The sequence below is a fragment of the Hevea brasiliensis genome, chromosome 5 (assembly GCF_030052815.1).
Source record: "Hevea brasiliensis isolate MT/VB/25A 57/8 chromosome 5, ASM3005281v1, whole genome shotgun sequence".
NCBI classification, from domain to species: Eukaryota; Viridiplantae; Streptophyta; class Magnoliopsida; order Malpighiales; family Euphorbiaceae; genus Hevea; species Hevea brasiliensis.
The window spans coordinates 733,154-752,470 of NC_079497.1; the positions used below are offsets into that span (position 1 = coordinate 733,154).

A 19,317-nucleotide genomic window follows, 5' to 3' on the forward strand; every position below is an offset into this window, starting at 1 on the left:
ACTATGAAATAAACACTCAGCATTGGTGTAAGAGGATATATATATATATATATAAAAGTTAAACCTTATAAAATGACTTATAAAAATAAATCATTTAACTTTTTAAAAAATTATTACAAAACATATTAAAAGATTTAAATTAAAATAATTTAAAAAATAAAATAATTTATTAATTAATTTATTTTAAACTTTAAAATTATATATATAAATATAAAGTTGATCTATTATTATTAAAAATATAAAATATTATATACATATATTTTATTCTTATGAATATGAAAAAATTAAGCTATATGATTTTTTGCGAGTCATCGAATTTAAAGCATAATATAATGACTACTTAATCATCATTACGTGCCATTTATCATAGGGTCCCATATTAAATATATATAATTACATCAATTGGTTGATCATTTCATCTGCAAATTCAAATGTGTGTATATACATATATATATATAAATATAAAATTTCGAGGTAATTAGAGGCAAATTAATAGAGAAAAATTGAAATGATTAAAACTCAAAATTCTTGTGAAATGGTTGGCCACCTGACAATTAATGTCTTCATTGTCAATACCATAATAGCATAACTCATTGTCCAGGTTAAAAAAAAAAAAAAAAAAAAAAAAGCCCTGCCTTGCCTAGTATCAATGATGGTGTTATATGTCTCATTAGGTCTTCAATAATATTGCCATGCATCTTTTTAAATCCTCCATTGACCCTTTGCTAGCTGGTACCATTTCTAATTTTTCCAATACACATTCAATTTAATTGTAAAATCATTACAATATCAACCTACAACTCATATACATATATATATATATATATATATATATATATATATATATATATATATATATATATATATATATATATATATATATATATATCATCTTGTTCTTGGAGTCTCCTTGCTTCATCATTCAATTTATAAATAAAACTGAAATGAACTCGCTTAAAGGGAAGTCACTTAATCCAACCATACATAACTACCTCACCCTTGATTGCATTAATTCCCATCTCTTTTCAAAAAATGAATTTATTTTTTAAAAGTATTCAATATATGAGATAATAATACTAAACTCGACAATGTAATTATCACCGTAGATGCCCTTCGGGCTTCAGCAGCTTTGTAGGATCCTCACAAATGAGCTTGAACATAATATGTTAGGTTTTTTTAAGGAATGATATAGAGACACTGAATGATAATTGTACATATTCATTGATATTTATATAAAAATTTGAGTAATTACCTAAATTAAATATTTAAATAACCAATTATGCTGTTAATAATAACTTTATATATCTTAACGAGTCACCTAATTTTTCGAATTGGAAATATTCTACTAATATGCATATTCTAACATAATAAATTCACAGTCAAAGTGAAAAACTTAATCTAGTTGATTATGTAGCTAAAATATAAGTATATAAATTTTACTTCTTCTATATATAGATCTCATTTTATATATATATATACATTAAATGAATAATATATCAAATTTCTTTGACGAGAGTTTCCCACTGCTGCTTATCAACTTAATTTCATTTAATCCCAGGAAAAAATAAATACAACCCGGTATTTATTAGGATGATGACTACAAATGCATTAAATATTACATTGAAATTCTTCTCAGGGATCGGACATCATCACCGGAGGGCGCTGGAGTTGCCGGTTCGTTAATCAAGCTACCAAGCCGGGGCCTTAGTTTGTCTTTCCATATTTCTTGGCTTGGTATCGGATTCATCTCCTTTCCCTTCACCTCTACCACAACTAATTGCTCCGTTAACTTTTAAATTTTTATGGCCATGACAAAAGCACCATCAAATCCTTCCCGTTTCGCTCCCCAATCCCTGTTCATCGTCACTTTAACGTTCTCAGTCCTTGCAATCTCTTCCACTCTCTCTACTATCTTCGGCGGGGACTCGGAAGACATGAAACGTTCACTGCAGGCCGAAATATCGTGGTTATTGAACAGAAGGGATAAATCAAAACCCGCAGAGAAGGAGATTATGTGAAAAGCATCCTGGCTCTTGTGGACGTTTTCTTGCACCAATCCTCCAAGTGAAACTTTATCCCTTTGTAATCCTTTTTGAACCATAAGTCCTGGATAATCTCATCGACGGTTATCTAGTCTCGGGATTTGTGTCGAGGAGCCGAGAAGAGAAACGCCGTAGGTCCATTTCGGGAATTTGTACTGACCTCTATAAATCTTCCTATACATAGCCATAAGGTTAGTATCATTGAAAGGCAAATAACCGGCGATGAGAACATATAAGGTGACGCCACATGACCAAACATCAACCTTAGCACCATCGTAGCCTTTCTTACCGAGAATCTCGGGTGCAACGTAAGCTGGAGTACCGCATAAGGTATGGAGTAGGCCGTCAGATTGGATCTGATCCTTGACGGCGCTGAGACCGAAGTCGGTAATTTTGAGGTCCCAATTATCGTCGAGGAGGAGATTCTGGGGTTTCAAATCGCGATGAAACACGCCTCGGGCGTGACAATGTCCTATAAAGCCTCCCTTCATGACCTTCTGCTTGCTGACGGCCTTAATGGCTACGCTCTGGCCGGTACTAACATTTCTGGCATGGTAATATTGTGGCATGTGCCCAACAAAAACATAATCTCTTTCAGAGAATGATGTGTGGATTGAAGAAAAGATGAAGTTAAACTAGAATCCTGCAATGATTCATTTGGTGTGGTCGCTTCTGGCTTCCTTAATAATTCAACAAGAAATTGGATCGTGTGGACGACATTAATTTCTATGCTCGCAATGTTACTTTCAGGAACCTTACCTGGGACCAATCCATCCATTATTCTGCACATCTTTTTTAAAAAAAAAAAAAAAAAAAAACTAGCCTAAATCATTACATTTTCTTGAGTACAAAACCTTTTTAACTCTGCTCATTAAATTCTTGTAAATTGCTTGAGGGCAGAAATTAATAATAAATCATAACACTTTAGGTAAAGGATAATTTGGGGCGTATTGTTGTCTAAATTAAACTCTTTATATTGAGAAATTCCTTTGTATGTTTGGAGAAGAAGAGGTATAAGTCAAAACAGTACCACTAGATTTGCATGGAGGGGAATAGCTTGAAGTGAGTGATTGAACTATATACAAGAGCTCTTGAATTACCAGCAGAGAGTTACAAATTAAGTCAACGCAGTACCCTCAAACGATTGAGATGCATCCAACCGTTCAATCAACAGCTTTTTTACAGTGGCCCAAATTTGGGATATGGATTTGAAAGGAAAACCATATTGTTTATAGCTTTAATTTGGGAATCCTCTGCTGTGCCTGTGCGATCACTTTCCAAGAAATTAAAGGGGCAGTGTTGAGTATACAAATTTTGGGCAGGTCGGTGGGCATTGTCCGTTAAATCAGGCTGCGGGGTTCAGTCGATTTGAGCTGTCGCTTTTATAATATTGTCGCGTGGTAACCCTTGCAACTCGTAATGGCTATGAGATACGACACTTTGATTACAATGAATTGATTACGTGTTTTACAAAATTTGTATAAAATATTTTATTAATACCCTACTAAATATAATTTTAAATATAATTGACTATTTAATATTGACACACTAAATACAAATTTAATCAATTTTAATGTAATAATGCTAAAGTTGTCTTTAAATTTAGAAAGTTTTAAATTTGAGTTAATCAAAATTAATTATATAAAAAATACAGATTTTTTTTGAATTAATTGCATAAAAAATATAGATTTATTTTTTTTTTTCGATAAATAGAACATACCTACACATTAGATAGTAATTAATAAAATTGAATTATTATTAAAATTATAATAATTTTAATAGAATTCTTATTTTTATATAATTCATCCATACATATATTTTATATTTAATATGAGATTCCAAAAGATCAATTTTTAGGTACGCCTGACACACTCGGGAATCTCAATCAACAAAAAAAAAAAAAAAGCCAAATAGAAATGACCCACTGCTTTTTCACGCAGCTAATTAATGGAACCAACTAGCACTAGATGAATAATATTTTATTAAAAAAATAAAATTCTTTAAGTAAATAACTTAAAGAACTCATTTATTAAAATGAGTAAATAACTTTTGCGTTATTTAAGTAAATAATTAATGACAGACTTTTGCGTTATATTTTGGATTTTAGCTCATTTATTAAAATTCTTTAAGTAAATAACTTTTTGTTTTAATTTTTTATCACCCAAATTCAAGTTAAAATTTTCTATAATTTTTAGAATAGCAACAATGTCAGTGTATTTTTGTCATCAAAGCAAGCCCATGGTGCTTATTGGCGTCTAAGAAGAAGAAACTGATGTCTTATCAAAGCAAGCCCATCACACAGGGAAGGCCCAAGAAAATTGGGCGTGCAATCTATTGGGCATGGTTACGCCCATTACCCATTCTATAAAAAAAAAAAAAAAAAAAACAAAACAAAACTTAATATTCTTAAAATTATAAATTCTTATCCATAATGTGAAAGTATACATAAAGACCAATCAGGCTCCTCATGACTACTGTTAATTAAATTAAGTGACTTTGAATTTAAAAATAATTCATAAAAGAAATTTAACATATATAATATTTTTCTATCAATTAATTACCTAACTAATCATTGATTTCACATTGCTTATATATAGGTTTTGAGCTTTATATATATATATATATATATATATATTAAGGTCGAACTTTACATTTCTTTTCATGGATTTACTTTGAAGAAGCGATCATTTCGACCCTAGATGTATTATAGAGTTAGAAAGCGAAATTAATTCACATAAGTATTTATAATTTTAATAAATTTGTGGTAAGAAAATTTAATAATTTAATATTATAAAAAATAATTGAATCTCTAAATTGTATTATTTATCTATTTAATGAAAATTTTTATTTTTTAAATTTATATAAAAATTTAGTTTTTTTAATTTAAAAATTTTAAAGAGAAAAAAAAAAAACAATACTAAGTTTAGGCTTTACATATTTGAGATGAACATTCAATTGCCATTTTTTTTAAATATATTTTAAAAACTTTTTAAGGTGATAAGATGCTTTAGAAATATTTTTAAAAAGAATCGAAATTGTTAAAAATTGAAATCCTGACTTATTGTATCGTTGCATTATGAGACAAATAATTTAAAAACATAGAATGAGGGAAAGTGTGGGCTTACGTGAGTTTTGTTGCCATGCAGAATTCCATCCATCCTTACGATTCTTTGAGAGCTCTTATTTTAACAAGGCCACGTACACCCATTAAGAATAAAATTTAAGAGGTTGATGGCTTCATGCATGGAAATTAAAGAATCTTATCTTGGGGGGTTTGGTTAGCAGGTAGTGGTGAATAGCTAGGGAGGAACATATTCCCTTTGTGCTTAGGGCAGGTAGGGTTTTCTCCCTCTTCATTCATGGGATGGGAGTGGTTGTGACTAACCATATCCAAAACCAACCTTTGGTTGTATCTGACATATGTATCCACGTTATCCTGGCCTTTCGATTGGGAGGGTCTAATACTGTATTTAAAAGTATGATCTTTTATTAATTAATTTCAATAAAAAAAAAAGGTTATCATGTGTATTTGTCTCCATTCGAAATCTCTCAGCTTCATGAAGGGGATATGAACTGTGAAGGGTGACACAGATGAAAGCTGAAAACTCAAAGCCCATGCACAAGTCAATACCCTTTTGGGCATATGCCTATTTAAGAACAATTACTCATTGCAGCCTTATCATTTATCGTTGAAAAATATTCGTGGATCATTTGGAAATTAAGAAATTTCAATTAACATTGTCAGATTATTTGGGCTACAGAGAACCGGAGGATTAAGTATGTAGAAACTACAATGAGTTAACTTCTTGAAAGCTGCTGGCTGCCGCAAATACTGGAGTCCTATAAAATTTACAATTTATAAAACAAAATCCACCCTGCTGCAGCTGGGTCTAATCATTGAAGCGAAATAATCTCTATTAGAAGATTCATCTTTGAAAAAAGCAAAAGGGATAAAAGAAAACAACAAAAGAAAAGTATATTTTAAATACCCATTAGAGAGAAACACAAATAATGCATGAATTGTTTATTAGCAAATGGATGAAGATCCATAACCACAACCACCTCTACCAACAGTGTTTGTAATTGCAATATATATTTATATATACGTTTGGTGCATACCAATTCATGCGTTGAATAAATATTATATTTGTTAATAATTTTAAATGTTTATTGACTTACACCCGCCGCCGGCTGTCAAAGGAGAGCCTTCTCTGTTTGGTGGACTCGCTCTAAGGGCTAATATTGCAGCCTTTTGAATGAATCCCTCTACACCTCAAAATCATATCAAAATAAAACTCGACTTTTCTTCTTCTTCTTCTTACCTAGTAAACAAGCAAAAACAGTCAAAAACCAACTATATTAATGCATAACTGACCCGTGCTTTATTATTTTTTTTAACAAATAATTAAACAATCGAAGAACCCACCTTTCTTAAGATTCAGCTTCTTCTGCAACCCCATACCAATTTTCTCTTCAATCAAAACGCCATTCCCAACCCAGAAAAATAGAAAACTACCCCCATTACCTTTGTTTGATTTCTGAAGGCATTTGGCTTATTATTGATTCATGACGGTGACTCCACAAATTTTCCCGCCAAGAAAACGCCGGCCGTCGGCGGGGGTGTTTATTGCTCCTAACTTCTTTGACCTTAAACTTGTCCAGTCTCTCCTTATTCTATCCCAAGAAATCTCATCTCTCAAGCCTATTTCATTCCTTCTAAAACGCAATTCTCTTTCGATTATCCGAAAAGCCACGCTCCTCGCAATCTTATTCGATGATCTTCTTCGAAACCCAATTCCTTTTCTGTCTTCCACTCTCCTCTGCTTTGAAGAAATGTACATAGTTCTACAAAGAATAAAAACTCTGATAGAGGATTGCTCAAATGGAAGCAGGATGTGGCTTCTAATCCAAACCGAATCTGTGGCTTGCAGCTTTCACGAGCTAACCCTTGAATTATCAACACTCTTGGATATTTTCCCTGCAGAACAGGTTGATTTGAGCGAGGATATTCACGAACTGTTCATTTTGATCAGAAAACAATGCTTGCAAGCAAAAGTATTCTTGGATCCAAGTGATTATAATCTAAGGCACCAGGTGTTAACGATGCTTGATCGAATCAAGAAAGAGATAGTGCCTGATCATTCCAAGCTCGCTGAGATATTTGATAAATTAGGCCTACGCAATTCTTCCAGCTGTAAAGAGGAGATCGAGAGTCTCGAAGACGAAGTACAAAATCAGATCGACGAGGAATCCGAATCTGAGGTTGTTGCTTTGATCGGACTCGTCCGCTACGCGAAATGTGTCCTCTATGGAGCATCAACGCCCATATCCGATCACCGGCGGAGAAAGGTGGTGTCAGAGGCCATTATTCCGTCCGACTTTCGGTGTCCGATTAGCCTGGAATTGATGCGGGACCCTGTCGTACTAGCCACCGGCCAGACATACGATCGGGAGTCAATCACCCTTTGGATTGAATCTGGACACAACACGTGTCCAAAGACAGGTCAGACGTTGGCGCACAGCAACCTTATCCCTCACCTTGCCTTGAAGAATCTTATTGGCATGTGGTGTCGGGAGCAGAAATTTCCTTTCGACACTGCGGAAAATAACCAAAAAGTTAACGGCGCTGTACGAAACAAGGCAGCGATTGAGGCTGCGAAGATGACGGTGTCTTTTTTGGTTAACAAGCTTTCTCTTTCACAGTCATTTGAAGCAGCTAACGGCGTCGTTTATGAGCTTCGTTCTCTGGCAAAAACAAACTCGGATAGCCGAGCCTCTATGGCCGAAGCTGGAGTTATTCCTTTGCTTGTACGTTACCTAGGCTCAGATGTAGGTTCGGAGCTTCCGAACTTGCAAGTCAACGCCGTAACAACTATTCTCAACCTCTCCATCCTTGAGGCAAACAAAACAAGGATAATGGAAACTGACGGAGCTATAAACAGCGTTATTGAGGTGCTGCGGTCGGGTGCCACGTGGGAGGCAAAGGCCAATGCGGCGGCTGCCTTATTCAGCTTATCGGGTGTGCACTCATATCGGAAGCGACTGGGAAGGAAAACACGCGTCATAAAGGGACTGATGGATTTAGCTAAAAGTGGGAACAAGTGTTCGAAAAAGGACGCTTTGATGGCGATTTTGAATTTGGCGGGAGATAGAGAAACGGTTGGGAGGTTAGTGGACGCAGGGGTGGTGGAGATGGTGAAGGAAGTTATGAATGTGCTGCCGGAGGAGGCGGTGGCGATTCTTGAAGTGGTGGTGAAAAGAGGTGGAGTAGTAGCAATTGCTGCGGCTTATATTGCAATTAGGAAATTAGGAATGTTATTAAGGGAAGGATCGGATGCGGCTAGAGAGAGTGCAGTGGCGACTCTTGTTACGATTTGTCGAAAAGGAGGATCGGAAATGGTGGGAGAACTAGCAGCAATTGCTGGAATTGAGAGAATTATATGGGAAATGATGAGTTCAGGGACAATGAGGTCAAGAAGAAAAGCGGCTACTCTTTTGAGGATTCTCCGAAGATGGGCGGCTGGGTTGGATGGTGAATTTGTAGATTTGCATACTACTGCTACTGCAACAATTAGTAGTTCATCAAGAGTTGCATTGGCAAGCTAACATTTGGTGTGCAGAATTTCTTCAATTTGTAAAAGATATTATCATGTATTGTTCAAAATTTTCTTGTTTGAAGAGGCAAAGGGTGTTCATTCCTCATCACCTTGGAAAAAAAATCCATTCTTTGTAACTCTTTTGTTCCTTCTTTGGATAATTTCATTCGTTGTTGCGTGTTAATTTCATTGCTTCAACAGCATACAAAGTAAATGAAAGGAGCAGCATGTTAATTAATTAATGAACTCGTGTTAAAATTTTAGCTTTAGTTCTCAGCCAAAATAATACTATAGAGCAAGAATAATGCCCAGATTAATGCATGGTTTAGCTCAATCAAACAATAATTAAAAAAAAGTGGATTACTTATCCGGCAGGACAACACAGGAATATATATATATATATATATATATACTGATTTCTGGTATATGGAAGAAACGACATTGTTAGAAGAAAGAATACAAGTAATGAAGGAAAGGATTGTGTATTTGTCTGTGTCCCATTTACAGAGATATTACATCTATTTATACATGAGAATATGAACTAATTTGGACAAGAATAATAATTGCTATAATTATGCTACACAAATCTCCTATAATCATGCTAATTGCTGTAATTATGTTATACAAATCTCCTATAATTATGCTGATTGCTGTAATTATGCTAACAGACATGATGAAATTGAAGATGTGAATAAGGTAGATGAATGATGGCGGATTGATAAAACAAGGAAAAGAAATGAATTAAACCAAAATTTTATGAAAAATTGAATATAACAAAGTCAAAACATTTGATTTGATTATTCGATTTAATTAAATGTATATATATATATAATTTATTTCGTATTAGTTTATAAATTAACAACAAAAATAAATTTTATTTATATATTATTAGTAAAAATGATTATAACGATCAAACTATTAAATATTAAAATTATTAATTGATTTGAGTTGGGTAGTATGGGTGCTATCCATTGCCATAAGATATTCTTTGCACATTCTTAATTTATTGATGATCATTATTTTTTAATAAATGTGTTGCGCAAGAACAAATATGCACAGTTCACGGGGGCACCGACAAGCAAAACGTGTTGCAGTTTTTCTTTGGTCAATATTGCATTTTGCATTACAGAATTTTCCACACAATTAATAATTAATACGTAGCAATAGAAAGTCAAAACCACAGACGAGCCAGAGTTCCCACCAAGAAAACCTTCACTTCCTCATGCCATTCATAAATTATAAAAGAATTTCTCTAGCATTGATCATTTCCCATCATTCTCTTGCTTCCTCCTCTTTCTCTGATTCTGTCGTTGATTTCCATTATCTTCTCGTCCTGCAAAAATGGCAGCTTCTTCTAAAATTAAAGGTGTTGTCATAGTAATGGTGTTGCTAATTGTCAATATCACTTCTCAAGCTTCCTGTGCCAGGCTCTTAGTAGATGGTTCTCTCTCAACTTCTGAACAACGCATCGTTCTCCCCGAAGTAGGGATAATTAGCCCAACAGAGGAGCAACTAATTGGCAAGTACCGGCCCTTGTTGCTAAATCTCCTCCCCAGGGGTCCTGTGCCCCCCTCTGGCCCCAGCAAACGGACCAACAATTCTGTTAACTGATTTGTTTATTAATTTTTCATTATTTTTTAGCCGTAGTTTTTTTTCTTATTATTATTATTTTTTTTTTAAATTAGATGATGTTAGTGAACTTATCTTTTAATTATTAAGAAATTTAACCTCATTATATTCATTTATTGAAATCTAAGTTGTATGATCTTATTTGAAAATTTATGGTTCAAATTATAGAATATTTGTTTTCCTATTATTTATTAATTAAGTGGACATGCCTTGTACAGTGTGAAATGATGCGTTGCATATGGATATAATAAAAATTCTTAAGAATTTGTAAACTTTCTCTTCTCTTCTTCTTCCTTGTATATGGATATGGATGGTCTACTTTATCAGAATACAGAAACACAAGAATACACTGCAATATAGTTAGGGGTGGGGAACGACTGCAAATAAAACAAAACCCATTTCCATTCAATTTGTGGATAATTAGAAGAAATCATTATACTGTAATAAATTATTTGGCTTTTGAAGAACTAAAGGCTTGGATCCATCCATGATGGTGGCCTAATTCCAAATCGACAATGTTCTTGCATAGAAATTTATATACATGAAGCACCAACTTTAAGTTACGTTTCTCCTCTCCATATGGAACGGCAACTGCAAGGATTTGTACAAGTTTCTTTGTAATACGTAGTTTTTGGTCATACTGTTTTTAACTCTGGATCAGGTGTGCTCTTTTACTGTAGGTCGTAGGCCACACGAATAGAACAGCTGCCCTTAATAATTAAATTCAGCAACCTGCCGTACACAACAATAAGACAACTGAGCCTTATTATCAACTTAACTGGAGTGGATTATATGGATCATTTTTACCCCCAACTTGCAAATCAAACCATCGTAATCATTCAGCAACCTACCATAATAACCCGAATTAACTTGAAACAAGTTGTTGGGTCTGACCGTTCACAAATTAATTTGATTCCTTTTATTCTAAACAAAAGGCCTCCTTCATGAATATATGGGGTGGGCTGGGCTGGCAACCAACAAGTTTCGCTTTAGAGAAGGTTACGTTTGCAGTATAGTTGACAGTTAATAATCAAAGGTTGCTCCTTTAGTCGTCTGACGTCTACTTCTTTTTCACTTTCATGTATGGGTTTTCTTTTTCCTTTTACAGAAAAAACAAGTTATGAACGTAGTGGCTGCAGATATGCAATAAAGTCAATAAATCCGTAGCATTTAATGGATTTTCCTCATCTTTCTACTGATTCCAAATGCTTTATTTAATAAGAAGCTGCACACTAATTTGTAACTGTTAATATAATTTGATTTATATCTTTATTTAATAAAAAAATTATCATTACTTTAATTCTAATTCATATGTACGCCGTGTTCTGACAAAGAAAAAAAAAAGGCCTAACATGTTATAAATTTCATTAACAAATCTTTTCCGTTAGCCAAATTACCATGTAGCCCAGTCTTTTTCTTTTTTGCAAGGCCTTTTCTTCCCTTTGTAGACCCCACTTGTCCACACCCCTGTCGCTATCCCCTCCTCCTCTGTCATCTCTCTCTATTTATCTCTTCAACATTCACACAACCAAATAGACAAAAATTTTGTTTCATTGATACACAGAGAGAGACACAGACGCAGGCATATACACTGCACAGCCGCACGCACACACATATAGAAACTAAAAAAAGAGAGTGGAAGAGGGGAGGAAATTAAGGTGCTTTTATGGGTAACTACAGGTTTAGGTTGTCTGATATGATGCCCAATGCTTGGTTTTACAAACTCAAGGAAATGGGCAGAACCAGAAACCATACTACTACTAGCACTCATTCCATGAAGAAGAAACAACCGATTACTAAAACATCAGCAGATGCCACTTCTGCTGCTGGGCCACTGCCATCCAAACCAAAGCAAACCCACCACCACCAATGCTCTTATCCAAGAAAATCTTACTACTTCACCAGAGAGCTTATCCCCACTAACCCAAAATCCACAGACACCCATTTCCATGACCCACCAAGAAGATCCTCTAAACAACGACTGCTTAAGAGAAGAACCAGTCTCAACTCTTCCTCTCCCAAGCTTGTCACCTCCTCTGTCTCCGCTGGTTGTAGCTGTGGTGCCACCATCTGGACTAAATCATCAGATTCTCCGCCAGACTACTCTGCTTCTAGTTCTGATAGCCCTCCCGAGTTAGAACTCAGCGACTCGTTTCCACCAGAATTCAGGTCTGACCGTGCTCTTGAAACCCAATCATTTGATAGCATGGTTGCATGGTCAAGCTCTTGTGGTTGTAATGTCGATTCTAATGCTGATGATATTATAATCGATGTGGATAAGAAATCTTTTGGTAGAAAATTTGATAAGCTGGATTTATCTGATCTTGATCTTCCACCAATCATAGCCAAGCCTGCTAAATTCGACGATAAGGCTGAGGACGTCAAAAAGAAGGAGACCAAAGAAACAACCAAATACAGAAAGAGCTCAGCTAAATACGAGGAAACAAATGCTCATGGCTCCTTATCAGTGAAGGTGGTGAAAGAAGAGAGCGTCACCACGAATGAGCATAAAGGCAGTAATTCCTTGAGGAGACATTCTGTGAATTCCCCAGGACTAAGGCTTCGAGTGAATTCTCCAAGAATTGCGAGCAGGAGAATTCAGGCACACGCTAGAAAAAGCGTGTCATCAACATCGAGTTCAAGCTATCGGAGGAGTCTTTCAGATAGTCTGGCAATTGTGAAATCTTCATTTGATCCGCAGAGAGATTTCAGGGACTCAATGGTGGAGATGATTATGGAAAACAATATCAGGGCATCAAAGGACTTAGAAGACCTTCTTGCCTGCTATCTTTCTTTAAATTCCGATGAGTATCATGATCTCATTATCAAGGTTTTCAAGCAAATCTGGTTCGATTTGACAGAAGCCTGGTCGAAGTAATTCCTTTTCTTGTACATCAACTTCTTCTTATCTTTTTCTTTCATAAATAATATTTCTTGTTACATAATCTAATATAAAGAATTATGATCATTTGATCAAGGCTTCTTTCGATTAGTAGAACCTCCTTTTATGAAATCTTAATTGGATTTATATATAAGCATTGCTAGCCAACATTAAATTTTGGATGGAACTCAATTAAGGAAGTGAGAACAGAGCATTTCGCAGTTAAATTTATCATATATTAACAAATTTTGAGGGATTTATGATATAGTTTCTGCAATTAAGATTCAAGGTCATCTGTACAGTGTAGGGACTCGGACTGCTCAAAAGCCTGGAACTCTGTTACATTTTGCTGCCTCTCTGCGAAGGTTCAATGCTATTTGGTACGGCAATTTCTTGTTCTTTTTTTTTTTTTCCCAAGTTAAACACCATTCGTCAACATCTAGCTTAGCTTGAAATCACCTCACTTGAGTGTTTTTTATGAGCTAACCCCACTTGAATCATTAACGTTCTAAAGGTTCTGAACTACAAATTGCCTTTAACCCAACAATGCTTTTTTGTCTTAATTATTATTTTATTAAACCAAGTTAAAAGCAAGAAGTCATTGACATATTAGCTTAGAAAAATAAACAACTATCTGTTATTAATAAAAGGAAATAGGATTTATAACTTTTAATCTTTTCCCTCTCAGCTATTATTCTTGCTAACGGAATCAAACAAAACCTTGAAAATAGACATAGAAAGGGCTTAGAAACAAAAACTGACTTAAAACTCCAGCTTTTACTCCAAAAGAAGATACCCTTTAAGGACAAGATTAAGTTTTTGATGTTTCTTCTTCAATATCTAGAATCCTCTCTCTGGGGCCTGGATAGCAAATTAAGTTCTCAGTACTCTCCAATTTCGAGAGAGAAGAAAGTTGCTAATTCAAAAGACTTTATAGAGAGAGTAAAGGGGTTGAACAACCGTTAATAAAGAAAGAAAGAAAAGGTAAAATTCAAATTTTCAAAGAGGAGTGAATTGTGAAACCAGAAAAGCTTTTCTTGAACAACATATAAATAAATATATAATAGCTTTCAAAATTTCTTAGCTTTGCCTAAAGGATAAAGTTGAAGGGGGAATTTGGCCATCTCAAAAAGTAAAAGTTTGCATAGAAGATTTCAAAAGCTGATTAATTCATTTTCATAGCCTTAACAGAGACAGCAGTAAAGGCGAGTAGGAGTTGGAAAGGAGACTGTAGACCCATGTGGCTGTAATGGAGGGTTTACATTGGCATCGCAAGAAAAATCCAGGGTCAGAAATGACTGTTTGGATGAAAAGAAAAATAGAGAAAATATTTGATAAGAAAGCAAAGCGTGGATGCTTGGTGTTGTCCCTTTCTGGGACAAGGAGTTTCATGCTTGATTGACATTACCAAACAATACTTTTAAATCAGTATTTAAAAGTCCCTAATTTTGCGGTTGCTATATTTTTCACGTTTAATTTTTTTTTATAATTATAAAAAATAAAAAGGTCTAAGCTGGGCATTGACTTTCATTTTCCAATTTTACAAGAAATTGGATGCTATTTCTATTTTTTCTATCTCATCTTACCTAATGGATTTGAATTTCACTAAAAATTAAATTTATCAATAAATTTTAATTTAGTATTATACTTCTAATCATTTTTAGAACTGTAATATCTTGAATTTTAATTAAGAAATTTTTACTTAAAGAAATAATTGCATGATAAAAAACACAGATTATTTTAAATTAGTATATTTTAAACCCCAATTAATTTTCTTAAAAGTACATTAATTCTAATACATCGATATTTAAGATAAATAATTTTATAGCGTTTTTCAGTAAATTCAAACCCTAATTACTTAAAAATGAAATACTTACTCAACTAATAATCTTATTGACTCTATATGATTACTGGAATATGGACTAACACAACACTATGCATTTTTTTTTTAAGGTGGATTGAAATTTTATTTACGCATGCAAGATTAATTTTGAATTATTTAATTTCTTTGTGTTTGGTGGTGTCAATGGCGTATTATATGGAGTCAACAAAAAACACTGTTTGGAGGAATAGGAACAAGAAATATAAATGATATATATAATCAATTAATTTATGAACAAAAACCCATAATTTGGCATCTTACCCCATTTTTAAATTCTTCAAAACCTAACATATATTTACGTGGACCTTATTCACTACCAAAATAACGACAAAAAAGATAATTTTTTTTTTTTTTTAAACACCCAGTTGCAGGTTGTTTGAATGTTTGATCATCAGAGAAGAAAAGAAAACTTGCAAATTAGAAGGGGGGAAAAAAGGAAAGAAAAGGGAAAACTAAGAAGGAGATGAAACATGCATGTATTTCTATGCAAGTCCCTTGAAATTTTGACAACGAGACCACTTCCACCTTAAGCATCCGTATTGCCATGCTAGATTGTTGCAAGGTAATTTGAGGAGAGTGTCGGCGAGCCGAAAGGGCAGACAAAGTCAAAGAACGATATCATCTCTAGTTATAAACAAATTGATATTGATTAAGAGAGAGCTGAGTAGCCGACCAACATATATCCGGAGATTCTGGTTTCTGCGTTTGAGTTTGACGTTGGCACTGCCTAAAATTACATTTAAAAATTAAGAGAATAGATTAGGATAAATCCACTCCAATATAAAGTATATGATTAAATTTTAAAATATATGAAACTAAACATCTTTCATAATATATTTACAATAAATAAATTTATATATTAAAATTATTAATTAAATTTAAATTAATTGTACATTAAAAATAACTATAACATTTTTTAATTAATATATATATATATATATATATCTTCAATAATAACTCAGTGTAAGTGCCAATTATTGCACAACATACTCTATTAACAAAATCTTTACACGTGTGTTTCACCTTTTCTTCGTTGTTAGGCTTCAATGGGTTCCACTTTCATTCGCATTCTTGTTGCCTATGTTTTCCCTTTTTACATTATTGGATTAGTCACATTCCATACATATATTTCACACTATTATTACAATAAATCTTTATATTTCTATTTGTGAGAATATATAAGAAAGCATTTTTCTTTTTTTAAAGCATATGTACTTACATATTTTTATTTAAAATAATCGTATAACGTTTATAAATATAATTTATGATAAACTTATTATTTTTATTCAAGTAAATTGTAAAATTATAAAATATTTTTTTTTACTCGCATAAATATATTAAATGAAAAGTAAGATTGAATCACTTCAATAATGTATAATTTGAATATCAAATTTTATTTTACACACTTAATACTTGAACTTTTTTTACAGATTTTTTTTAATAAAAAATTTCAAAATTAATGAAATTATAATATTTAAATAATAAATATTACATTTTATTATTAATATTTTATGTCAATTTTCCATCTTATAAAATCATTCTTTAATTTGTCTTGGACTTATTTTTTTCAATTGTCCATTTTATAGCCCAGGAAATTCTTTTATAAACCCATTCATAAAAATTATTTTTTTTTCCACTTATGAAATATAAGAGCAAAAATTTATGAATTTTAGTAAAATTTATGGATTTGAATGTCCTCATGAACTAGGCTTCATATAATGTAACAACCCAAAAATTTTAAAATAATAATAATAATAAAGTAATAATAAATAAATTAATTAAAGTTAATTTAGTAAGTGAGGATAAAATAATTAAATTTTCTTAGACTATATTTATTTTTATCATTACTAGAATTTTATTAAATTTTAATATAATAAAATAATTTTAGACCTAATTGTAAACTCCGGAAAAGTTGGGGGACTAATAGTGTAATTAGAAGTTAAAAAAAAAAAACAAAAAATTAAAAACGCAGTAGCCCCTGTCCCCTCTCTCCTGCATCACCCTCTCCCCCTCACCTTCTCCCTCTCACTTCCGACAAGCACCAGTGCCAGCGAGGCACCGGTGGCACTCCCCCACCTCAGGGAGGCATCAGGCGGCGACAGCCACGGCAGCAGGCAGCAGGGAGAAAGAGAAAGAGAGAGAAGAAAGGGAAGGAAAAAGAAGAGAGAGAGAGAGAGAGAGAGAGAAGTGGGCCATTTTCTGATCGATTCCGGCCACCAATGCCGGCGATCCAAGGTGCCACCAACCCCTTACGAACCCAGCTCCATTTTCCGACCAGCCATGCCCAGAATGGTGGATTTTCCGACGAGTTTCGAAGAGAGAGAAAGAGGAGAGAGAAAGTAATGGCAATGGCTTTCCGGCCACTTTTCTAGTGATCCGACAGTCGGATCAAAAATCCGAGGCCACCAATGGACTCAGGACGACGAGATTTTCGAGATAGGACTAGTCCTGCTCATATCAGACACCGTTTGAAAAAAGCGATAATCGGACGGTCCAGATCGCTTACTGAGATTTTCGAACTTTTTCAATTTTAAAAATTTAAAAATAAATTTATAATAATTATTAACAAAATTTAGACTTAATTTAGGTATGATCGGATTGAGGATAGCTCACCGGCGTCGGGACTGCATTTTCAGCCAGATCCGGCTACCCAATGGCCCATCTCAGAATGTGGTCGATATTATAGTCAATCCTAGCATTTTCAGACGTTCTGGACGCGTTCCAGGTGTCAGAATTGACATAAGTAAACCCAAACTCCAAGTTGCTCATTTTTTGCTAATATCGATTTAGAATAAAATTCATAAAATATTCGTGGATGATCAAAAAATTATAATTTTTTTTTACAATAGCCGTATAATACTAATAAGGATCGCGGCGCAAAATTTTAGAATTTTTAGAGCTTTTTTGAGTGGATTTTTATGAAATATCAATTATAGAAACTAAAACGTAATTTTTAAGGTTTTGAGTATTGTTTGATTTGGAGGGCCCAGGAGGGGCCTTATAATGATGATGAGATATGAGTTGAATTTAGAAGTGTTATTTGAGCCTTTTTGCAGATTGAGTAGGTTCTAGGTATAGGAGAAACTCTGCCGGATTTTCCGCATGAATTAGGTTGTCTGTTACCTCTTTAGAGTTTTATTTTGACTTAATTCTAATAAATTTATAATTTAATTATTAGGTGATCGACGTCAGCTATTTTCCTCCATCCAGCAGTCACAATAGTCTTCGGTGTACTGTGAGTAAAATATTAATTTTAATTATAATTTCGATATTATTATATGTTCAAGCATGCCCATTTATTACTTATAAATATGTATTTACATAGTTAAACACTAGGCACGTTTTATGTTGCATTCATAATTGTTAAAGTGCCATAGATGTTATTGTGGTAATTTGGAGCAGTGTGCGTGAGTTGGCGTGCGTGTGGTATGGTGTTGGCTATGGACAGGACGGGTAAACACGGCTTGAGATCTTCGCTGGGACTCGGTCCTTCGGGGTAGACACGGCTTGAGTTCTTCATTGGGACCTCGATTTGGTTTATTAAGCGAAAGTCCGGCTTAAGTTCTTCGCTAGCACAGGTTGGATTAAGAAGGGCTGTATAGGGGATCAGCTCCCATATATGTATTGTTTGACCTTATCGGGTGTGTGAGTGTTCCATATTACCTTTTTACTGTTATGACGTGAAAATATTGACGATGTTGCATTTCACTCTACATGGTGCATTAGCTTTAGATAGCTATAAAGATTATGGTTAAAATTGATATTTTACTCTCTGAGTTGAACGCTCATTCCTGTTCATCATATTTTTCCAGGCTACAGGAGAATACATTTTTCAGAATAACCTGTTCCTTTCCTCGCAAGTTATGAAAATAAAAATTACTTAACTATATTATTATTATCTAAATTTATAATTTAGAACTCCGCATGTGCTAGTAGTAGTATTAAGCCTGTCAGGGACTGCATGAATTTAAGTTTTTGTATTAATAAATGAAAAATTTTTATGAGTTTTAAATAGTTGTAAATGAGGTAACAGGGTTGAGCTGGGCTCCCCTAATTTTAGTTTCTGATAATTACTGGGTTAAGTTGGCCCAAAATATAATTATAACAATTTAATTTAAATTATTTTATATGCATATTGAGCCTAAATTGTGAGACTAGTCGTGGGTTGAGGAATAGTTAGGTTTACTACGGGCCTCGAGAGCTTTAGGCTGGCCCAGGTCCTAGTGTCGGTCCGGCCCATAGGTTGGGTCGTGACATATATAGTCTGAATTACACAATATAGACCAT

General features: G+C 33.8%; 2 protein-coding genes and 1 pseudogene across 7 annotated transcripts; 2 read left to right on the forward strand and 1 right to left on the reverse strand.

The window, feature by feature from the left end:
- Positions 1-1,524: 1,524 nt before the first annotated feature.
- Positions 1,525-2,709, reverse strand: LOC110670158 (CBL-interacting serine/threonine-protein kinase 14-like; annotated as a pseudogene).
- Positions 2,710-6,193: 3,484 nt separating this feature from the next.
- LOC110670222 (U-box domain-containing protein 16-like) lies at positions 6,194-8,822 on the forward strand. Its single transcript, XM_021832198.2, has one exon. It carries the CDS (start codon positions 6,609-6,611, stop codon positions 8,646-8,648), a length of 2,040 nt encoding a protein of 679 aa, XP_021687890.2. The 5' UTR covers positions 6,194-6,608; the 3' UTR covers positions 8,649-8,822.
- Positions 8,823-11,668: 2,846 nt separating this feature from the next.
- Positions 11,669-19,034, forward strand: LOC110670206 (transcription repressor OFP3). 6 transcript variants are annotated; one of them, XR_009148717.1, is made up of 4 exons: positions 11,670-13,141; positions 13,451-13,528; positions 18,209-18,265; positions 18,843-19,034. XR_009148717.1 is itself a non-coding variant. In XM_021832180.2 (3 exons), exons 1-3 carry the CDS (start codon positions 11,934-11,936, stop codon positions 18,895-18,897), a joined length of 1,341 nt encoding a protein of 446 aa, XP_021687872.2. In that variant the 5' UTR covers positions 11,669-11,933; the 3' UTR covers positions 18,898-19,034. The 6 variants fall into 6 exon arrangements, 4 of the variants coding, with proteins under 4 accessions (XP_021687872.2, XP_021687874.2, XP_021687873.2 ...); XR_009148716.1 differs by lacking the exon at positions 18,843-19,034 and adding an exon at positions 18,433-18,788; XM_021832180.2 differs by lacking the exon at positions 18,209-18,265 and having other exon boundaries at positions 11,669-13,141.
- Positions 19,035-19,317: the final 283 nt, after the last annotated feature.